This window comes from Zootermopsis nevadensis, unplaced genomic scaffold (genome assembly GCF_977971745.1).
Source record: "Zootermopsis nevadensis isolate Lab colony 2312 unplaced genomic scaffold, Znev_1.0 Znev_ptg000022l, whole genome shotgun sequence".
NCBI lineage: Eukaryota > Metazoa > Arthropoda > Insecta > Blattodea > Termopsidae > Zootermopsis > Zootermopsis nevadensis.
The window spans coordinates 11,809,068-11,831,575 of record NW_028259154.1 but is presented as its reverse complement, the minus strand read 5'-3'; the positions used below and the strand labels follow the sequence as shown (position 1 = coordinate 11,831,575).

Genomic DNA, 22,508 nt, shown 5'->3' with positions numbered 1-22,508 from the left:
GTAAGATGATCATATGCATGAAACAAAATTTTCAAGATTCTGCTGTGATAAGGGGTAGTCCGAACTTAACCATGATTTGATGTGTGCATTAGGTGTGACAAAACCTCATATTTCTAACATTGTCAAGCAGAAGCATTATCAACCTTCACACTGAGAAATGCTATTTGTAATGAGTTTCCATCTGAATAATGAACGTAACTTATAATAGATTTAAAATACAATATATATTCAGTTTTTGAATATAATGTGTTAAAATAAAATACAGTTATCATGATTACCTGAAATTTTCTGTCTAGTGCATGGATATTAACCCCTGCACTTTATAGACCCATTGTTTAAAAAAGAAGGAGGGGTTATTATCTACTTTCTAAGCTTAAGGGGTAACAGTGGCAAAGAGACTAAGAACCACTGCTCTTGTTACCTACTGAAGGTTGTGGACTTGCTGGTATGTGAAGAAGCAAAAGTATATACAACTCACCTGCACAGTTTATTGCAAAATTCTGAAGTTGTCATGACAGTGAATACAATGACTGGTCTTCTGGATTGTCCTCTTCTTACTAACACTTGGGTGGAATTTATTACCTCCATCTTTGAGGTAGAAGAGAGTCAAGAGGGGAGTATGAGTCATCTACATAGGCAAATGGGAATGGGCAGAGAAAGGAGATGAGTAAAGATAAGGGATGGGCAAAGTGGATGATGAAGGAAAGAAAGGTGAAAGGCCCTGACAATAACATTTTCTAAGGAGGCCCTAAAAGGAAGAAATGACCAAGGGAGACTAAGTAAAGGTAAATAGCAAAAAAGGAAGAAGGGAAACATGAGATTCCATGTCCTATAACTAAATTATTCAAATCCCGATTCTGACTCATTTATACCCAAAGATGCAAGTGAAATGCTCTTCTGAAACACTGTAATTAACTATGAGACTAAATGGCATTACAACCCAGAAGACCAGAATCCACATTTCATTGTATTTCTCTCCCATATAAATGAAACTTCTCAAAACGCCTATAACTTAAGTAGCAGTATCACTTTCAATCCAATATACATTTTCTTGGAATATTTACTTTTAATACATAAACATGTACACAGCATCTTGTTTCTCTTTGCTTCTGGGAATTGGTATTCACGAAGCCTGCATTTTATAAAAACATACTTTGTATAAGAATACAATAAAACAGATAAACAAGAACTATATCTAATCAGCAAATTTATAACTTATATCCTATGAACTGTTTTCATAGATGAAAATAATAACAGCACAGCCCAGTGTAAGAAAATAAAAAGTGTGGCATCCACTCTCACTCATTCCATGGTGCAGGAAATTCTTTAAAAGTTCGACTGTACACCCGGCTTATCAGAGAATAGCCCACTTTCTTTACGGAACCAGAAGCCTGCCATCAGACACTATTCTGAGCTGGCTGCATCCAGTTCACTCCATTGATTCCCATCTCCCTAGTTGTCTCCGAGTACTTGAATATTGTTACATTTTTGAACAGTTTGTTACTTATCCTTATATTCCGGTTCTGTCCTGAATTCTGACGATGAGACATAATTATGTATTTTGTATTTTCTGCATTGTTTTCTAGGCCACATATGGGCAGCGTCACTGCACGTAACTTATATTAAGGTGCGCTCTATTCTTATGCTGAATGCACCATAAAAGAAAGCAATGAGACATAAATTAAAAGTTTCACATTGCTGCCATGGTTGAAATTTTCAAATTTGTCTGGAGTGTGAATTTGAACAAACTGGCTGAAGATTATCTGGCAGTGTTAAGTTGATTACTTACCATACATAATTTCATATACAGTGAACTAAACTGACATGAGGATAACTGACAGTATAAAGCTGGTTATTCTCACATCTGCTACATTTCAATAAAATATAAAACTTTATTGTAATTAATCTGAATGCAAGAAAATGCAGCTTCTGTATCCAAGTTTGTGTGAATCATAAAGTAAGATACACAATTATACATACCAGTCAAATGTTCATTAAGCATGCCACACATTGTATTTTTCAGCACTGTTCCAATTGTTCCTCCAGAACAACTTAAACTGTGGATCTGCCTGGATGATTTGGAGCACGTGCGTTCACTTAACGTATTTCTCCATGAACTTGCGGTGGAACTCGGAGCGCAATGAATCATTGATGAACTGTTGGTCCTTCTTCTTGTCTGGCTCAGACCGTGCACAGTTCTTGAAGACAACATCATCATCCCACCGTCGTTTCACCTGTGCACAAAACATATTGTATAGCAACGGATTCCAGGTGCTAATCGTGAATGCAGCAATGTCTCAATGACTCACCTTCAAGTCCCCTTTCTGAACTTGAGATGTATAGTTCAGCAACGGATTACCGCTCAGGATATTCTCCATTCGAATTCTCTCTTCTTCTTGTCTCTTCTCAGTTTCCTGTGGGGGAAAAGTCATATTAATGGATATTTTACCCCTTAAGCATACACCATTTCAGGCAGATCCCATAGTTACATATTGCATACTAGATATTTTTCCAAAGAAAACACAAATGTTTTAACAAATTATACTACAACATCTCTTCACAATTAAGTTTCCAGTAACAGTTTTATAAATTCCATTTTGCAAAGCAGTGACGTAAAAAACAGGTATACTACATTTTTAACCTATTGGTTCATAACAAGACAGTGCTTCACTGAAACCAAGTCTTCCTTCACATAACTATACAAACAAATTGATGAAGAGAAAACACTGCAGTTGCCATTCTCAAGGTGGGTATGAGGTGGGGATAGTTTAGAAGGCCCTACCCTTTCCAGATATCATGGTCAGCCGATACCTGGAAAACTCACTGGGGTATGCGGTCTATAGGAAAGCCAACCATATCGACAGATACCTGCAGGCATCATCATACCACCCAAAAGCTCATAAGAGATCCATTATCATCACCCTGATGGACAGAACAAACACCATATGAAACAACGTCAGCTGGGCCTTGGAACTACATGTCAGGTCTGTTATCTGAGTGAACGGCTACTGCCTGCAGGATTTAAACAAAATGTCAAAAGCCAGACCAGTCAGGAGACGCACCACAAAAAAGAGCAACCACTGTGCACACATACCATACGTCCAAGGGACCCCTGATTGCATGTCCAGACTACTGCAAAATCATGACGTCCACACAACACAGACAAGAATTCAAAAACCGGCTTCCAAATTAAATTCTGCCATAGACAGACAATTCCGACTCAAAAATCAGGTATTTACAAGATCCTCTGTTCCTGTGGCAAGATGTACATGATAAACAGACCAGCACATCTCCACCAGAATTAAAGAACACATAAGAGACACCAGACTGGAAAAGCAAGGATCAGCATTCTACATCAGTGATCCCCAACCTTTTCGTGCCTACGGGCATATTTGAGAGTTTATGAGATGTCTAATTGGATAGTAGCCCACTCCACTTCACCAATCAGCACCATCAAATTTATCTTGCACTCACTGCCTGCCCTATATAAAGCCTTCTGAAATTACCTCACCTCATCCACCTTAAATATGGCAACTGCAATGTTTGTCAAAACATTGGTTGTTGTTGTTGTTGTTGTTGTTTCTTGGCTCTACAACCCAGTTGTGGGTCTTCGCCACCTCCTTTTCTGAGGTTTCCTAGTCTTTGGAGTGTGCACTTGTGAGTAGTGAGTGACCAGCCCACTAAATCCACCAGTCGCTAGTCCACCGGGAGCCAAAACATTGGTTAATACCAAATATTTGATGCAGCCCTCACCCAAAAGCCAAAGTTATACAGAATGAGACAATGATTCCAATTGGTCACTTGCAGAAAAGTATAGTTGTCGATATCAGTGGACTAATGGTTAGTGTGCTCACCACTGGACCCAAGGTTTACGGATTCAAAACCCGGCCAAGGTCGATGGATTTTTAAGGGTGATAAAAATCCGTAGCACAACATCCTTTGAAGGGGAATAAAGCCGGCAGTTCCATGTTGTGGATTTACAGCATATAAGAGAACCTTACAAGCATGAGCTAGATGTTTCGTAAGCAAAAATTCAGCGGCCATTTCTCACCCAAGTCTCTCCTGATTCACTACTAGATGGCTATAGCAGACAAATCAGGATTGAGTAGAAACTGTGCAGAGGCAGTGGGCTTATCACTCACTACTCATAAAGGCACGTCTCAAAGACAAAGAAACCTCTCACATGGGAGGAGGCCAATGCTCGGTTCAAGCTGCTGCATCATAGAAAAGAATATAACATATACTTACCTTTAAGATTTACAGCATTTATTCAAAAAAATCTTTGGTAGTATATATAATGAAGTGCAAGGAAAGATAATTTGACTTCGTGCAGTGTAATTAGCTTTGTAAGAAAATGTGGCAAGGTCCAGGTATTTGGGGATCATTTTAACAATCAGAATTGCATTCAAAATAAGATTAAGAGCAGACTAAATCTGGGCAATGGTTGCTACCATAAAGTTCAGGATCTTTTTGTCTTCATGTCTGCTAAATAAAATCGGATTAAACTACACACAAATATAATGTACCCATCACTTTGTATGGGTGTGAAAAGTTTATGGAAAAACACTAATTGAGGATGGTGCTTTAGGAAAATATTTGGAGAAAACTGCATGAGAAGCAATGCAACTCTTCACCAAATATCATAAGGGTAACCAAATCAAGGAGGAGATTGACAGGGCACATATAGAAAAGAAGAGGAATGAGTAGAACACTTTTTTTTTGGAAAGCTTGTAGGAGCCAGTTCAAATACCTAGGTATAGATGGGAGGCATAAAAATGGATTTTGGGGAAATCAAGTTTGGGGAGTCTGGATTTGATTCACCTTGCTCAGAATAAGGACTGATGGTGGGCTCTTGTGGGCATGGTAATGATGAACCTCTGGATTCCATATAATGTAGGGAATCTGTTGACTAGATCAGGGGTTCTCAACCTTTTTCACTGGCTTACCACATTCTAATTTAACACATTAAATGTACCAATAACCAAATGTTTTCAGGGAAATTCTTTTATGTTAATATTACTTTTTGATTTTCTTTCTTAGTTTGCATACCACTGAACACTGGTTTGCATTGGACTAGATAATCAACTGATATCTTCAGCAGAAGGACTCTGTTCCATATAGTCAGTTAACAAGAGACTTATATCTATATTTTAAAATGTTTTTATCTGATAAGCTGGTGCAATATATACAAGTAATCCCCAAGTTCATGTAGATGACAGAGTTAACATCTCTACTTACTTGCTTGGCTTGATCCAGGGCACGTTCCTTCTTTATACGTTGCAGCTCTGCCAGCAACTGTGCTGTATCATCATCACTGTCAGGATCATCAGAATTCTCTTCATCAAGTGGATCATCAGCATCTAGACTGGCAGCTGGAACCTGGTCCAGCTTCGGGCGCTTGCTACTGCAGATAAACAACTACCATGTAAATGTTGGCTCTATATAATTTATAACATTAAACGCCTTGGTGCCTCACCTATTCAGAATCTATGTTTATTCACAGAGTTCTTATTAGCTGTAACCTAACATCAACAGCTGACACAGAACTGAAAAAGAAAATCTTGAAATTAAAAATGTGCAAATTAAGTTTTGTAACCTAAATCTGGCTGCAGTTTGTTAGATATGTGACATTTCTGTGAGAATGGCTCCTGTTACAGTCGACAACTGTTTATCATTCCAAAATGTAATTTGTTATTTAAGAGTACAAAGTCTGTCCAAACTAACTGTGACACCGCCTCTGGCATGCGCCTATCACGGGCTCCAGTCTTCTCCTTTTCTCTATCTTCCAAGTCCTTACGGAAATCTCTGGAGCGAAGTTCTTCAGTGGTACCCTGTCCATGTTCCCTGAAACATGTTATGGTGTAAAGCACAGATAACCTAGTATCAACATACATACATACAATAGCTTTCACTAGAACTAAGTATCCTATAAATGGGAACCCTTTAAGAAAGGTATTTACAAACATAATCTCGTAAATGTCAGGACAAATGTGTCTTGTGTACAAGCGAAGAAAATTCACTACCTTAAAATGTATTTATCAATATTATTCCATACCTGTATTTAAGTTTGTTGTGTGAAGGTAAATCCCTACTTGAGTACTGCTTTGATATTGCAGACAGATCCTTTTCTCCACGACCCTGTCCACCACGGGCTGGCTCGAAGGTTGGTCTAGCTGCTGTAGTCATAATACCAAAGGCAAACGGTACTGGAAACTAACCTACATGAATCGAAAAAACCAAGTCATCCGTTATCCTGGTTATACAGCTCCTTTCCCACCTGCTGCACTTAAAACACTGACAAACTTAATGCTTCATGGCTCAGTTTATGTCAGCTTCTCCAAATTCCAGCCAATCACAAGATTGACCAATATGTGCATACTGTGCTGCGCCCTGTGAGCGATTTACAAGTAAAACAAGGGCGACGTGACAATAGCCCAATCGGTAAGAAGGTCAACTACCCTTCTACTTTAAAAATTCGTCCTCTATCCACCACCACTACAGTTACCATGAATAATTTTGAAAGCATGATATCGTAAGTAATCTATGTCTCAGAGAAACTTGATGAATATTTCGGTTACAAATGGGTATAATAATTTACACAAAACTTTCATCAATCAGTTTATGGTAACCTGGCAACATGACAGTTCCTTATAAAATGACAATTATAATAAGCATTTCATCCATAATCTCCTTACTTAAATGTACTGAACCATAAAGCAATCTCCTATCTATAAGGACTGAGGTAGGTTGAGATTTGAAAATTGTAAAAAAAAAAAATTTAATCACAGATATTTGTATTTACTTCATAATTAGTCTTGACACATATACAGGTAGCCCTCGATCTTCGCCGGTCCAATTTGCGCCGATTTTGAAACCAGACAGTCTAAAGGCGAAAAATAATTACTATTATTTATAAGGTTTTACAATGTTTCTCGTACTGATTCTTATATTAAATCGTAATTTTTACATCCCTGATTTTGAATAAAAATTATAAATACAGTCATCTCTGCAATTACGTATGTTTCGTTAACGCGAATTTGCTCCAATGAGATCGATAAATCGGTAAACTCTGTTTGTGAAACGCAAACTTTTGCATATGCGAGTTTGCTCTTATGCAATTTCATTCCTGGCGCTTTAAACTTTCAAAGGACTAATTTAATCTCTGCGGAGGTCCCGGGGTTATTTTTACTACGCGATTTTCTATAGGTCGGCGTCTTACACGAACGTAACTATCGCATAACAGCGGTGATGACTGTACACACCAGTCACATGAAATAATCGCAGTCAATCGCGGGGACCAACGCATTGCCGATTGTAAGTGTATAAAATATATTTTTTAAATTCCCTTTATTTTATTTACGTTATTTCAGAGTTTTAAATGTAATGCCATTGTATTACTCGTCAATGTTTGGGTGCTGGGAACGCATGTCATTGACTCCCCATTGATTTACTTTATAAAAGAGTTTCAATTTACGCCGATTCCTATTACGTCGGTTCGTCCAGGAACACATCCCCGGCGTAAATCGAGGGCTACCTGTATATTTGAGAAATGTACATCAGCAATGCAAACTAAAATATATATTTCTTGCATTTCATATGATATGAGTTTCAAAATACAAGCCACAACGAGAATTTAATTTCCTCTCTGATTCTTCCCTTATACAAAACATCACGAGCATCCCTCTTTATTTTTACAAAACACAGCAGGCAAATAAATATTTCTCATCAGCAGGCCTGATCACAAGTTATGCACTCACTTACAAACTGCAAAAATAAAGCAACATATGACAAGTTTATAACTACATGGCTTACATAACCTAAAAGTAAAACTGTACTGTAATTTAAACGCTAGCAGGTAAGGGTAGTACATAAACCACTCACCGGATATGGATTATTGGTCAGAGACTCGGCCAAGCCAGGCTTACCTTACCATTTGGGATTAAAAGTTCGCTGCCAACCTAACACTCTCTCAAACACCACACAATTGAGCACGCGAATGTGACGTCATCAACAAAACCATTGATTGTGGTTTGTATTGTTGCGATCATTGTTTATGAACAAGAGGTTGCTGAGCAGCTGTTTGGCTAGTAACGATAGTAACAATTAGAAGTTTGTTCAGAAAAATCTGTGTCTAGCAGTAAACCGTTAGTTTCGCAATGAAAATGGAATCAAGATTAAAAGTACCAAGGTCAACCAGTAAGTATTTTACTTTACCAAGAGGAATATGAAGTATTACTGTATCAAAATTTCAGCCAAAAAGAAACTAGGATACTACCGGAGAAAGCAATATAAACTGTGAATTTGATAAAGAATGCTCAAAAGGAAGTAAACAAAATTTCAGTGATTGAAGGACCGAGCAAAACGAATATGGATAATCTATGTTACGTGAAAGGCGAAACTAGTAGAACCTTTAGGAATAAGAAAAGGGAATCTCAGAAAGGTAAAGTTATTGAGCTTGAGATAAATAGTAAGGACAAAAATATCGGAGATCTGTACAGAGGCAAAAATGATTTTAAGAAAGGATATCAACCTCAGACTAATTTGGTAAAGGATGATAATGGCAATTTACTTGCAGATCCAATCAAAATTTTGAATAAGTGGAAAATTTTCTTTAACCAGCCCTTAAATGTTCATGGGACGGATGATGTTAACAGATTAAAACACGTACCGCTGAACTGTTAGTGTCAGAACCTAGCTTAGATGAAGTTGAACTAGATAATAGAGAAAAAATGGGAGTTCAGTGGGACCGTGCAGCAATTATTTATATATTTCAAAAAAGCCTATGACTCTGTGAAGAGAGAAGTGTTATACAATATTCTTATTGAATTTGGTATACCAAAGAAGCTAGTGAGTCTAATAAAAATGTGCTTAAATGAAACCTGTATCAAAATTCGTACAGATAAATATGTATCTGAGACATTCCTCATCAAGGACGGTCTAAAACAAGGAGGTGCTTTGTCTCCCTTGCTCTTTAACTTTGCGCTAGAATATGCTATCAGGAAAGTCCAAGATAGGCAGGAGGGTTTGCAATTGAACGGGACACATCAGCTATTGACATTTGCTGATGATGTTAATTTATTGGGGGACTATATGACTACAATAAGGAGGAATGCAGAAGTTTTACTAGAGGCTAGTAGACAGGTGGGGCTAGAAGAAAACTAAGTACAGTAAAACCCCTATAGTTGGTCACCCCTTTTGTTATAAGTTGGACAGGTTCATGCATGCACTTAGCTTCAATGCTTTTATGGGAAATGTTTACAGTTAGTATTTTGTTGTTTTGAATTTCTGACTGATGAATGCCTTCTACCTGAGGATTAGCTTAAGGTTGAGGGTGTGAGACTTTGAACCCTTCACTGGAATGCAGTCGTATTGCTGGTACAATTTTAACTTTGTCAGTATAGTACAACGCAGGTCGCTGGGGACGGGTAAACCCGCGCTATAGAGAAACCGCGTTATTACGGGAGTGCATCAGAAAAATCGGTACTAGTACTGGACCTACTGTATTGATAGACTATCGCCATTTAAGAGTATACATACTTATTTTACTAAGTTACGATTGATTTTTACGGAAAAAGTAATAAATAATTAATTTGACTTGCATTTTAATATAATTTTGAGTTCTGTGTGAAGGATAATTGATGCACTTTTTTCCTTTTTGCTGTACTATGGGAGGACATGAGGTACCCGCGTTATATCCGGAACCGCGTTATAGAGGGGTTGTACTGTACTGTGCTTGCAACTGAGTTAGTGTTAACAGAAATTACAGTAGTTAGATTATGTAAGTAAATAGATTACATTGTCGGTAAACGTAAAAGTATCGGTGCCCTTCTCTTTGAGCGTATTTAATTTAGTGAAAACAAAATTTGTAAAAATCTAATTTACTCTTTTGATTTTCCTTATCAATAATTTCATTTTTGGGAAGGGCTCCATAATACTTTACAATTACGACATTGTCATTACACCACAATTTGAAAGGATGATTTTCTCCTTTCCCTCTATCCTGGACACCTCTGTAAGTTGGACACATCATCGTGGAACCGCAAGTGTCCAAGTTAGAGAGGTTTTACTGTACATGTTAGTATCCCGTCAGCAGACAGAATTATCTTAGGGTGGCTAATGAATCCTTTGAAAGTGTTTCAAAGTTCAAATATTTGGGAACAACAATAACAAATCAAAATGACACTCACGAGGAAATTAGGAGACAAAATTCTGGAAATGCTTGCTACTTCCCAGTTCAAAATATTTTGTCTTCCCATCTGATTTCTAGGAACCTGAAAATTAAAGTATACAAAACAATAATCTTGCCTGTTGTTTTGTATGGGTGAGAAACATGGTCTCTCACTCAGAGGGAGGAACATAGATTGCAGGTGTTTGAGAACAGGGTGTTGAGGAGGATATTTGGGCCTAAGAGGGAAGACGATGGGGTCTGGAGAAAACTGCATAATGATGAGCTTAAAAATCTGTAATCCTTCCCCAATATTGTCAGGGTGATTAAGTCGAGAAGAATGAGATGGACGGGGCATGTAGCGCGCATGGATGGGACAAGAGGTGTGCACCGGGTACTGGTTGGGAAGCCTGAGGGGAAGAGGCAGCTGGGGAGACCTAGACGTAGATGGGAGGATAATCTCTGGGAGATAGGAGTTGAAGGAAACTGGATTTTGTTGGCCCAGGACAGGGTCCGGTGGAGGGCTTTGGTTAATTCGGTGATGAACCTTTGGGTTCCGTAAGCCGTCTAGTTAGTTAAAGCTGTCCCACTATACGCCATATAGGTCATTTGGGGGGAGAGGCCGTACAGCTCGTTCTCAATTTTTACCTCGGAACTAAATGGGGGTGAGTGGTCACCGTCACGCCCCAGGAGCTCTTTACCCCCGGCTCCAGAACCGGTCTGGACCCAGAGGCTAGAGGAAAAATCCTCTGTCGTCGTCGGGGATCAAACCTCGGTTATGTAGTCCGTGGCCAGTCACCATACTGACTCTCACTTTACCTACTCTTCTTTTTTATCTAAAATAACAATAAGAAACTTTATACCTGATGCAGGAGCTTTCATATTTCCAGCTTTGGAAAATGAAATACAACTGCATTGTTCTTTAGAGCCGTTTATAAAACAGGCTTCATGCCTCATTTCTGGAAAATTGGAGATCAGAGCATGTTTATAAAAAGAATTTTTCTAATTCTTTGAATGATTGTAAAACGTTGTACTTTGAGAAAACACCTATTACTAATTTCAAAATACAGTTTCTGTGTAATATGAATACAGTTTTAAGTTTTAAAAAAATGTGATCTGTAATGCATTCTATGGTACTATTATAGGTGATTTCACTTCACCACGTACAGCAGATCGTGTGCCTCCTCCAAGTACACGTGGGTCAGCTGCGAAAAAACAAGTGCAAGGAATCCTCTCAACCAAAGACCAAAAGAACCCCCGGGTTCAGAATAGAACTAAAAATGTCCGCCAACCACACACAGAAAAGATACAGCCTGTATTTAAGGTAACATTTCTTGTACATAAATCTAAATCTAGTACACACATCCTCACACATTATTTATTGAATTGCTATTTAAATATTATTTCTTGCATCAGAATTATTCTTTCTTTGCATGAAATGAAATATCATGTGTGTCTGTCTGACTGTCCAGATGCATATTTCAACTCAGCAACGCCGAGGTCGATCTTTATGAAATTGTGGACTACCCCAAAATTTGTCCCTTTCAATTTACTACAGCTTGTAATACTAAGATGGTTATCTACACCAAACATTTTGGGGTGATCCATCTAACAGAAGAGCAAACTATGAAGCTGCTAATGTGTGTATGCTTAACCATTTTCTTCTGGTGACTAATTTCCGGTTATAGTGATACGATCGAACAAAAAATCACCAGAAATATAATTTATTGACAATTAAAAGTGTTGGGGAGAATTAATTGATGAGTTTCAAAAGTTGGATTAATTCTGTATCAAATTCTGCCTTGTCGACACAAATATAAGTGCAGTTTGATCCGATCAGAACAAGAACATTCATATGCGCGCGGGTAATGATGGACATCGTCGAGGTCAAAGTCCATGGATGTCTGCGACATGCAGTCAAAATACCAATAAATATGTCTATAGCAGAAACTGCAATGAACAAAACCTGTCTTTGATGGAATAAGCATCTGTTTCTGAGGACATACATTGAAAACAGATATAACATTATCTGTGACAAGCAGAAACTATTCAAATGAGTATCAAATAATAAAAATAAAGGCAAAATATAAAATAGTCTGTTGGGGGTATTCATTAATTTCTGCTCACACTGCTGTGTTATGCACTCCAGTTCCATGAAATCGTATGTAAGAAAATTGGGAAAGTATTTGGTCATACTACTGACAATACTTTAAGACTACCAGAAACAGACTAAAATAAAAATATGCATTGGTCAGTAACCAAAGTGTGCATACGTAGAATGAATTTCTGACTTATGTTGCTGTTCGCAAACATGTAAATCACTTGTGGTATGTACACACTTTCTTATCTACAAGTGGTCAGTAGCTGTTTTAAAGGGAACTCATTTGAAATGAGAAAAAAGGTAGTGCTTCCTTTGGATTTGAGGTAACCTAGTTTTCCCATATCTTATAATTGCATTATTTCTTTCAGTCAAATGTGGGAGGTAACCTGAACAGAGTTGGCAACAGCAAAACACTTACTGAAAAGAAGATAAAATTTACTATCAACCCAGATTCACAAGCTACCACACAAAGGGGACAGAATGCACAACCTTCTCCGCCGGACACTACACCAAAAATGCCATCTCATACAGCAGATGAAGAAGCAGAACCTGAGATGAATGAGAAGGAGTTGAAGTACTTAGAAACACAGTTCCGTACCAAAAAGAAGATTTTGTATGCCTCCAACATCAAGTTTTCTAATGAAATGGTGAAAATCTGCGAGTCAATGCTTATTTTCCATATTATGCATTTTTTTATGATATACATGTACTGACAGCAGCACTGTGGGTAGTCTCGGTGTCCATACTCCTTCTACGTTAATCTCAAAATGATACTTAATCCACTTCCCACAAGATGGCTTACAAAATAAGTGCATGATATGAAATGTGTACATCTCAGTCTCATTAAATGTACAACATTTCTTTCAAACATTTTTTTGGTGTTGTGCCTACTTAACAAAATAAAAGGAAAAAAATAGTTAATGCCTGCAGGATCACTCCTATAGTGTATTTATATTTGTAACAGTGTTTGTCTCTGTAATAAATGAACACTATGATCATTAGAGGCATGTAAAACATCAAAGAATGCAAATAGAAAATGGTGTTAAAATTAAGCAATATGCATGATTTTCTTTCAGGATGACGTGAAAAAATTCCATTCAAGCCTTGTTAAACTTCATAAGAGAGTACTCAACTCAACAGGAAATGATTTAGGACCTATAGAAGGAATGAGAGTAGATTATTTCCGTCCTGGGAATGCAGTACAGACCACTGCAGATTTGCAACATAGCAGCGAACATCAGGATGAAGGAGAAATGGAAGGCAGCATGAGTGCTGGTAAACTAAAACATTTTTGATATCAGAAACCACAAAAATATCAATATAAATGCATTTTTCTTCGTGAATGTTTCCAGAGAACACTTATTATGTTCTAAGTAGTATTCTCAAAGATATTCTGGAAGCATATTCTTCTGCCACTCCCAAAAATCATTTAAGGAGTCAATAAGGCAAGACTAAGTCACGACATCAATCAATCAGTCAGTGAGGGGATTAGGTACAGAATCAGCAAATTAGTGAGTGACTTATGTAGTCAGTCAGTGAATGACATTATAAAATCAGTCAGCTTAACTGTGAAGTGACTGTGTCAGCAAGATGGCCGGTCAACTGGTCAAAGAGCAAATCAGCAAGTCTATTAGTCAACCAGACAGTGTGCCACCAAACCACGGGGCAGTTCAGTCGCTGATTTAGTAGTTCAGCAAGCGTAAATCTTAGCCACATGCATCCTGCAGACAAAGCACGGCACAAAGTCAATTGCTTGTTTCTTGTATCTCTTTCTACAATTTACTTTCTTTCATTATCCTTTCTCTTTGTTTCTTTCCTTCTTATATTCTTCCTTTCATTTTTTCTCCGCCAGAGTTCTGAAAGTCCCTCCAGGCAAGTACCAGGATAATACCTTAAATTAAGCCACAATCACATGCTTCGAGATCTTTTTCAAATCCCTGATCATCCTATCATTTCATGCTATATAGTCTGCATTACTGACAGTATCATTAAACAAAACACAAATAAATACATAATTCTTGTCTCTTTCTTTGTCTTTCTTTCCTCTTATACTCATTCTCTCTTCCTCAATTTTGATTTCTGTCATCTTTTCTTCAGTTGATTTTCTTTCTTTTTCTCAGTCATATTACCTTTCTTCACTTTCTTCTTTATCTTTTGACTTCATGATGGACCACACTCCACTGATGTATGGCAATGCTGAACGAACAATCCTACACCTCTTTGTTCATAAAAATATTGTTACACGTGCAAAAATGTTGCAGGTCTAAACTCTAATGAGCTTGAGAATATAAGCCTGTCCCAGGAACTGCAGCCCATCATTGAGGAACTGCAGCCCATCACTGCGGAACTGAAGAATGATCAGGATGAAGACAGCATGATGAGACATCAGAAGGTAACAGCATTAATCTGTTCACTTCAGTGTTATTTATTTATTTATTTAGTGTTCTGTCTTAGGACAGGTCCATATGAACAGGATCCTTCCATCCTTTTCTCAGACTGGGACCTGTTCATATACGTTCTTGGCAGATGATCCAGAAGTGGTTTGCCATTGCCTTCTTCTGTGTGTGAATGGAGTAATTGTTGGGATGCCACGGAGAAACCGGGGAAGTCCCAAGAGAAAAACTCCGTGTTTACACACAATAAATCTCATTTAAAAGCTATGGCCGTTGTAGTCCACAGTTTGTTTGGAATATGAGATTAACAAAGAAACGTACCTCACTGTCTCAGCAGTTGAATCTAAGTATTAATGGAGAGACAACAGAGATTATATGCTATCACGGAAATAACAAGATTGGAAAGATGTACCTTTGTAGTACACTGATATTCCAAAGGTTTATAAATGGAAAAGTTGTACCTGTGCTTAATTAAATACCTCACATTAACCTTTACACCTGTTGGAGGTGTGGTCAGTTTCATGCTCCAGCTGCTTTACCTGGGGAAGGGGGAAGTCCCACATCCTATTGGATATGATGCTGGGTTGGCCTCACAAAAGGTCTGCACACAGTAACAAAAATACAGATTTCTATCCCTGGCATGAATTGTTAAGTGTACAGTCAGTCACTATGCTGATTGGGCTGTTCTGGCACTCGATTAACAACTGTGAATATAGAGTAGCCCTCAACAATATGATATTTGCTCTGTCTTGCAACAAAATTCATCAGACTCTTTGTAGGGGTCATGTAATGCCATAACCTCACCTTTAATTCAAAAGGAAAGTATGCTAACGAGTGTGATTACAGTATTTTCTTGGGTTTGATGATAAAACTGTTACTGTTAATGGCAAATTCCACTAGTGGTTAATTAATGGTTTCATTTAAGTGCATATCTGTTGCTAGGTATGCATGCCAAATTTCTCAGCAGAAGTGTTGTGATCTCCAAAAATGGAAATAATTTCTTTGCAGTCACTTCATTGTTACACAATCATCAATAAGAACTTTACATTTGACTTCCTCAATAGTTTACAAAACATGAAACCACACTGAAAATTGCAAAGAAAAAATCGTCTTTGTAATTTGTAAAGTAAATATCTACAGCTAAAGGAACACAGACTCCTCATCATTTGTGTTTTGTTGTTTTTGTTTTTGTAAGTGTGTACAGTAAGGGATGAAATGAGTTTTGCAGATTGTATATCCGAACAGATCAGCTGTTATGAGAAGAAAATGCTTAGTTCATTCATATGGTATTAAAATCATAGTTCAGTTTCTGAATAATGTTCACCCATGTGTTCAGATGTTCAGGTGATAGAACATTCCTTTATAATTCAGTTGAATCTAAAATGTTGGCAACTGCTTGCAAAACCACATGCACTATGACCAAAAAGACCACACTCAGCATCTTCACAACCATGAGATTAATTTAATATGTGTTCTCGGTAGCAACACCATGTTGACATGCTGGTAGATACCAGCATATTAGAGGAACATGCTGCCTCCATCTTCAGTACTTTATCAGTTGGTTTACGATACTAATTATTTGCAGGATGCTCTCCATGACAAGCAAGAGTGGGGTTCCAAAGATTGCGTTAAGGATGATTACAGTCAACTCCTTAAGCAGCAGCAAGCTGACATCTCAGATCATCATCAACAGGTACGCCACAACGAGAAGTGAATTTCACATAATGACTTGTACAGGCTCTAAATTTTAAGTGCTTGCTGACAGTATCTGTTGAGTAACAATATACAGAGTGAGTCAGAAGTATGTTTACAAACTTTGTGTGCTTGTTCCACGATCAAAAATGAGGAAAAATGTTCCTATGAACATGGGGTCGCAAATGTTTCATTTTAGAAATAATAGCCAAAAATAAATTTAATGAATGACTTGACGTTAAAGTAAATCCATCTTCTAGCAAAGACTTTCAATGAACGTTTGGCAGGAACTATTGGCGACATGCTTATTGGTCCACACATGCTTCCATCAAGTCTAAGAGGACCTTCATATCAGCGATTCTTAAGAAGACACTTGCCATGTCTCCTTGAAGATGTACCACTGAATACATGAAGACAAATGTAGTTTATGCAGAATGGAGCCCCAGCACATTTCTCCTGTCACGTCAGATATCATCTCAATGAACAGTTCCCTCAGCGATGGATTGGGCGTGGTGGCCCAGTAGCATGGCCACCAAGATCACTGGACCTGACTCCATTGGACTTTTATCTGTGGGGTCACTTGAAGTCCATAAACAATGATGATGACCTACGGGAATGTGTGCAGAAAGCATGTCAGATGACTCAAGGAAACACTGGTGTGTACAAACGAATACGTCAGTCTTGCGTACGTCATGCTCGGGCATGTGTGGAGAATGGAGGAGCAACCTTTGAACATCTGTTATAAAGAAATATCCCTGTCCTTATACTTGGCAATAAAGGCATACACTGAATATTATTTTTGGCTATTATTTTAAAAAAAGAAGCATTTGTGACCACATGTCCATTAGAAATTTTTTTCTTACTTGTGATCCAGGAACACGCACGCAAAGTTTGTAAACATACTTTTGACTCACCCTGTATATCACACTGTCCTCTTGTTTCTTCCAGTCCATATTTTCTTCTTCTTCTTTCTAATTTTTACCCACTCACTCTTCTCTTATGCCATTTCTTCTCCTCTCTTTGCAGCATACCCCTCACTCTTCTTTTTCTCATACTTCTCTGTGCTTTCGTTGATATCATCTGTCATTTTATTAAGCTTCAAAGCACTTTTCTTCTTCACTCATTTCTGTATCCCTCACAGTAACATCTAGCTCTGCCCCAGAGGTTGCTCCAGCAATATTTAAGTATAATTTTGTGGCCTTTTGTGGGAAGTACATGAGAGACACATTGTAACCACATTGATTTGACTACACTAGAACTGGGTGAGGTACATAAATTGTGATGCACCTTACTTTGTATATCTTCTACTTCCCACTTACTTTATCTCTCACAGATACAGGTATTTTACTTGACACTTTGTTCCCAACACTCATAATATATCCTCTTCTCACCAAACAAGAGACAATTCAGTGACTCCAAAGAGTAGGCAAAATTACCAGGAAACTTTATTAGGATCAAATGTATCAGTTTGTTCAAAGGTTTAACTATACTGACTAAACAGTATGTGCTTTCTTTTGGGTGATGGGGCAGTTGGTTGACCTGAAGGCATCAGTACGTGAAGATAAGGATGAGTATGTCCAATTATTTGAAAGGGTAAACATAAGACAAGATAAACAAGACAATAAGATCTCAACATTGAAGACAATGCTGGAAGAAACACTGAATGAGCATGCCAAGGTATATAAACAAAGTAACCTGACATTATGCATTAGGAAGTACCTTTATAAAAAATGTAATGATGCTTTTTAAACTGCAAATAATGTTAAATGAAACAACGAAGATGATAATGAATGGTGGATAGTTAAAACTTTGGAAGAAGGCATCATATACCATTTCAAGGTATAACCTGGCATTTACATGGAGAGACTGAAGAAAACCATAAAACTTCAGTCAGGACATTTAAATTTAGTTTTTAAGCTGTGGTTTATTCTATTAAGTGTACTGAAATCCCTCAATAATCACCACAGCTGAGTCTTCCTTATACCACATAATTTAAATTTACTCTAGAATAATATTATGAGACTGGCTCATTTAAACACTGTCAATATGCAAAGCTGTAATGCACTGAATGCAGCAGGTAATATTAATGGCGTTACACGACACAAAATGCAAAATAAGCAGATCTTGTAATTGCAGCATTTGTAAAAGGTAAAACAGATGTGAAGTTTTCTCTGTGGCTAAGCACCACACCCCGAAGGCATATGGGGGAGGTGCAGGTAAAGCTTCACACATTCTTAAACTCGTCATTACCTGCAGGCAAGGAGTCTGTTCCACACTGGTCACTTTATTCCAGGATAGAGCACCTGGTATCCCCTAGACAGGATACTGGGTGAGCTATTGAAACATGAGATACCTTCCCAGGCCACAAGCCCTAAATTACATGACTGAATAATTCAAACACTCTATAAACAAGTTTTAATACATTCAATGCATGTTATAATACATGAAGTGATTTAAAATTCAAAATATACAAACACTTATGCAACTGTTATCAATTTTCAAGGAAATAAAAAAGATGGCAGCAGAAATGGATCAAAGTAGTATGTCATGCTCATCTGCTGAAGGGAAGAAGAAAAAGAAGAAAAGTAAAAAGTAAAACTTATTGAAGCATAACAAGAAGATTCCAAGCATGGCCGGAATATGCCCTTCAAGGCGTAGGGAAAGGTCGGATATTAAATCACAAATGTAGCTTCTGTTCTAGCCTGCTACATGGCACTCCCATCACACAAGGGACATCTAAAACATGTTAATCATAATTCTGAAAGGAGACATACTTGCAGTGCCATAAATGAAAATGACTTCCAGCTATCACTGAAGACTAGAATGTTGCACTGTGTAGTTTGGTAGACATTTACCAACATCCTAGAGGTGATTACTGCCACCATCATCAGGGCGATGAGTAAGCTGTGAATGAAAAATGCATTTGTTGAGCACATCAAGGCTGTCCTAAGGACCAATATGGAGAGACATGCAGAGAATTCCTCAGCTGTCCTTTGAGGAGACTGGTCAGATGCTAGGTCACATAGTAAGCTGGGGCCCCGATGATGCTAATCATGGGCTTACAGCCGTTGTGCATTACCCTTATTGGTAGACTGGTTTCTGAGGTTGGCATTGGTTGATAGCTCACTTTTCAGCTCTGGACAGATTATCTTTGGGCTTAGTGGAGGCCTTGAGGATCCTAACTGTCTTCTGTTGAACTTCCTCTTTCTCTTCTGGAAGAAGTGGTGCAGAGGTTCAGCAGACAACTGGTGGCCTTCTCCTCAATGGTATGGAGAAGGTTGTCAGTTCTGTGCTGAACCTGCCCAGCTGCTTCTTCTGGCAGATAACTAATGTCCTTGTGCTCAGCAGTGTGGAGAAAGACATTAGTTCTCTGCCAAAGGAAGCAGCTGAGGAGGTCCAACAGGAGGAAGGATTCTCAGAGCTACCAGTAATCCCAAGGGATCTCAACACCAGTGACTACAACCAGAAGACTGTGGCCCTATAAGGGCATCTTCTTATAGGAGTTTTCCCAAGAACCAGTCTGAGGCCATGAAAGAGAGGACCACCCTTCTTGTCAAGAGGACATCACTTCCTGACTTTGTCCAACTACCACAACCACAAGGTTTTAGGCCTCCTAGACTGTGGATACTCCTGTTCTACAAGGAAGGGACCCCCATTAAGTCCATCATCAGTACCACCGGTGCCTCAACCTGCTGCTTGGAGGGCATACCATCTTTGCTAGTCCTGAAAACATCCTTCACAGTTTTGATTGTGTTTCGCTTCCTACCAGGTTACCAATTGGAGAGAGACAGTACCTCCTGAGCCATCACTTTGATAAACATACCCTGAGACTCTTCTGTCATGTCCTCATGTCCTAACTTCTTCCCTTGGGCTGTACTCACCCCCTTCCCCTTTGATCTGCCCACATTTCTACATTGTCATACCTGTTCCCATATCTCTAGAATTTATAACCCTGATGATAGAGACATTAGGCATCCCTGAAATGTTGGTAAATTTTTAACAGACTATATGGTGCACCATTGCAAAGCATGAAATGAAATAATTCCTGTGAGTTGTTTGATTTTATAAAATAATTACATTGTAAATGTTGTCCACAACATACTTCAGTTATTGTAAGAAACTCATGTAATAGATCGGCCTATTTTTACAAAATTCTTTACTGTTCACTACATTTTAAAATGTTTATTTCAACCATAATTTTAACCACTATGTAACATCCGCCTCAATGTTAACCTCAGTGATCCCAAGAGCTATGCTGCCAGTAGCATAGCTACTGGTAGGGCCTCCCCAGCCAGATTGGTCGAGGGGGAGAGGTCAGACTAAGACAGGTACCCTGATCCTCCAGGTTAGGGGTTGGTCGCAAGGCTAACAACCTTGCACCATAAAAAGGAAGACATTTCGAAACTTCAATCAAAGCCTCGGACAGACGGACCTAACAGAGCAGCAGATGATAGGACCGAATAGAAGAGGAGAATTGAGGAGGCCATGGACCGAATACGGACCGGAGAGCCATAGAAGAAGAAGAAGTTCCAATCCTGTTTGACCTCTAGCTAGCATAACATACAAAGATTGGCCTGAGGATGATACCATTGTACCAGAACATGTTGTCACAATAAACTAGTATTAATTTTAAAGTATCAAGTATGCTGAAGGTCTTCTTTATTCCTTAGTCCCAGAAACCAGTCATCGAACCTTCCACTTCCATTGCTTTTGACACAAGGTTGCCCAGCCAGTTAAAATGGGTGTTTATGTCCTCAGAGCTAATTTGGACAATTGATTTGATAGGTAGACAGACAGTTCACACGTGATTATCTGGTATAGGTTGTTATACAGTAATGTGCTTGGCCGTTTCTTCTTTGCTGAGATTGGAATGACATCCAGTAGTACTAGGATGGATGTATGTTGGTACTGTGGCCCTATGTTTTTGCAAAATGGTGCAAAATGCTAAGCAGCAGCAAAGTACAGCTGCCAGTCTCCCATTTGAGGGTCTGGTATGGTTATGTCATCACGTTCGGACCTGTATTGTGTTTTACCTTCAGTTGTCATAACTCAGAAGACTACCACTCTCATCTCAAACTAGAGTTCTGCATGGACCCAGGCCTCAGTCCAACTCAGCCTGAGGGTCAGACCTGGTCATGCTAGTACATATAATGTTTGGATCCAGGCTTTGTTCAAATGTTTGCGATCAAACCTTATTTTGAATATTTTGAACATTCTCAGGCCATTTTTACGCAAAAAATTTATTTATTTATAGTTGTGATTATGACTCAGCTGCCTTCCAGAAGCAGTTTGAGATAACACCTTACAAAATTGGCATCTGATATCTTTGCAGCACTGCTCAAATTTAAAATAACCTCAGATGTTCTTAAAATGTCATTAAATAATTCATTCAAGGATTACTGACATTGATGGATTAAAAGAATTGGTATTAATGATATGATAGTCAGGACAGGTTGTAAATATATCAGGTGTCATTCACGCTAGAATAAAATAAAGATGGGATTAAGTGGAGTATGGGTATCATATTTAAAGATAAACTTTGATCCAAACACTTCTTGGACAGGGCCACGTAAAAATTCTAAAATTTAGGCCTGTGCAGACCTCTATCTCATATGTCAGCATTGTATATTCTTAGTTTTGAAATACACTTCGTGCATTTCTGTACAATCTGTATAAGTTGTATGTGGATGTGACAGTGAGCTTGGAGTGCGCAGTCAGTAAAGGGACTGGCTATGTATTGGATGACCAGGGTTCAATCCCTTGCAGGACCAGGGATTTTTCTCTTTACCACTGCATACAGACCAGCTCTGGGACCTACTCAGCTCTCTATCTAATGGGCCTTCCCACATGGAGAAAGCAATTTGAGCCAGTCTGAGCACGAAGCTGACTTCTCACCTCCATGTAGTGCTGAAGTTAAGAATGCACGTAGCCTTCGTCGTGTGCCATTTAGTAAGATGGCAACATTACCATTGTATTTCCACTTAAAACATATGTTTACATATTTTTAGTGATAACAGTAGTGGAAAGTATGTACAATGGATTACAATTCTAACCTGTTTCTTCTGTCAATACGAAGCATTTGAAATTCTTGCAATGGAAAGTATGAACAAGGCGGTGTTCTGGGTTGGAGCACCAAATGCTCTTTCCATGGTGTCTT

General features: G+C 38.4%; 3 protein-coding genes across 12 annotated transcripts in view; 1 reads left to right on the top strand and 2 right to left on the bottom strand.

Annotated features, from left to right (window-relative positions):
- Positions 1-1,868: 1,868 nt before the first annotated feature.
- c12.1 (spliceosome-associated protein CWC15) lies at positions 1,869-6,366 on the bottom strand. 2 transcript variants are annotated; one of them, XM_022080310.2, is made up of 5 exons: positions 6,056-6,366; positions 5,725-5,844; positions 5,239-5,401; positions 2,310-2,414; positions 1,869-2,234 (listed from the first exon to the last, which is right to left on the bottom strand). In XM_022080310.2, the coding sequence occupies exons 1-5, from the start codon at positions 6,184-6,186 to the stop codon at positions 2,094-2,096; spliced, it is 660 nt and encodes a 219-aa protein (XP_021936002.1). In that variant the 5' UTR covers positions 6,187-6,366; the 3' UTR covers positions 1,869-2,093. The 2 variants fall into 2 exon arrangements, with proteins under 2 accessions (XP_021936002.1, XP_021935996.1); XM_022080304.2 differs by having other exon boundaries at positions 5,239-5,404; positions 6,056-6,365.
- A 1,687-nt stretch (positions 6,367-8,053) lies between these two features.
- On the top strand, positions 8,054-20,988 carry LOC110837779 (uncharacterized). Its single transcript, XM_022080301.2, has 8 exons — positions 8,054-8,196; positions 11,311-11,489; positions 12,635-12,913; positions 13,343-13,541; positions 14,528-14,658; positions 16,245-16,352; positions 17,882-18,028; positions 18,855-20,988. The coding sequence occupies exons 1-8, from the start codon at positions 8,157-8,159 to the stop codon at positions 18,945-18,947; spliced, it is 1,176 nt and encodes a 391-aa protein (XP_021935993.1). The 5' UTR covers positions 8,054-8,156; the 3' UTR covers positions 18,948-20,988.
- LOC110837775 (ATP-binding cassette sub-family B member 10, mitochondrial) overlaps positions 18,752-22,508 on the bottom strand; it is a 33,973-nt gene continuing 30,216 nt past the window's right edge. For all 9 annotated transcript variants that reach the window (XM_022080277.2, XM_087353796.1, XM_022080271.2 and 6 more), the window contains one exon: positions 18,752-19,255. The gene's annotated coding sequence lies outside the window, so the exon portion shown is untranslated. The remainder of the gene's footprint in view (positions 19,256-22,508) is intronic.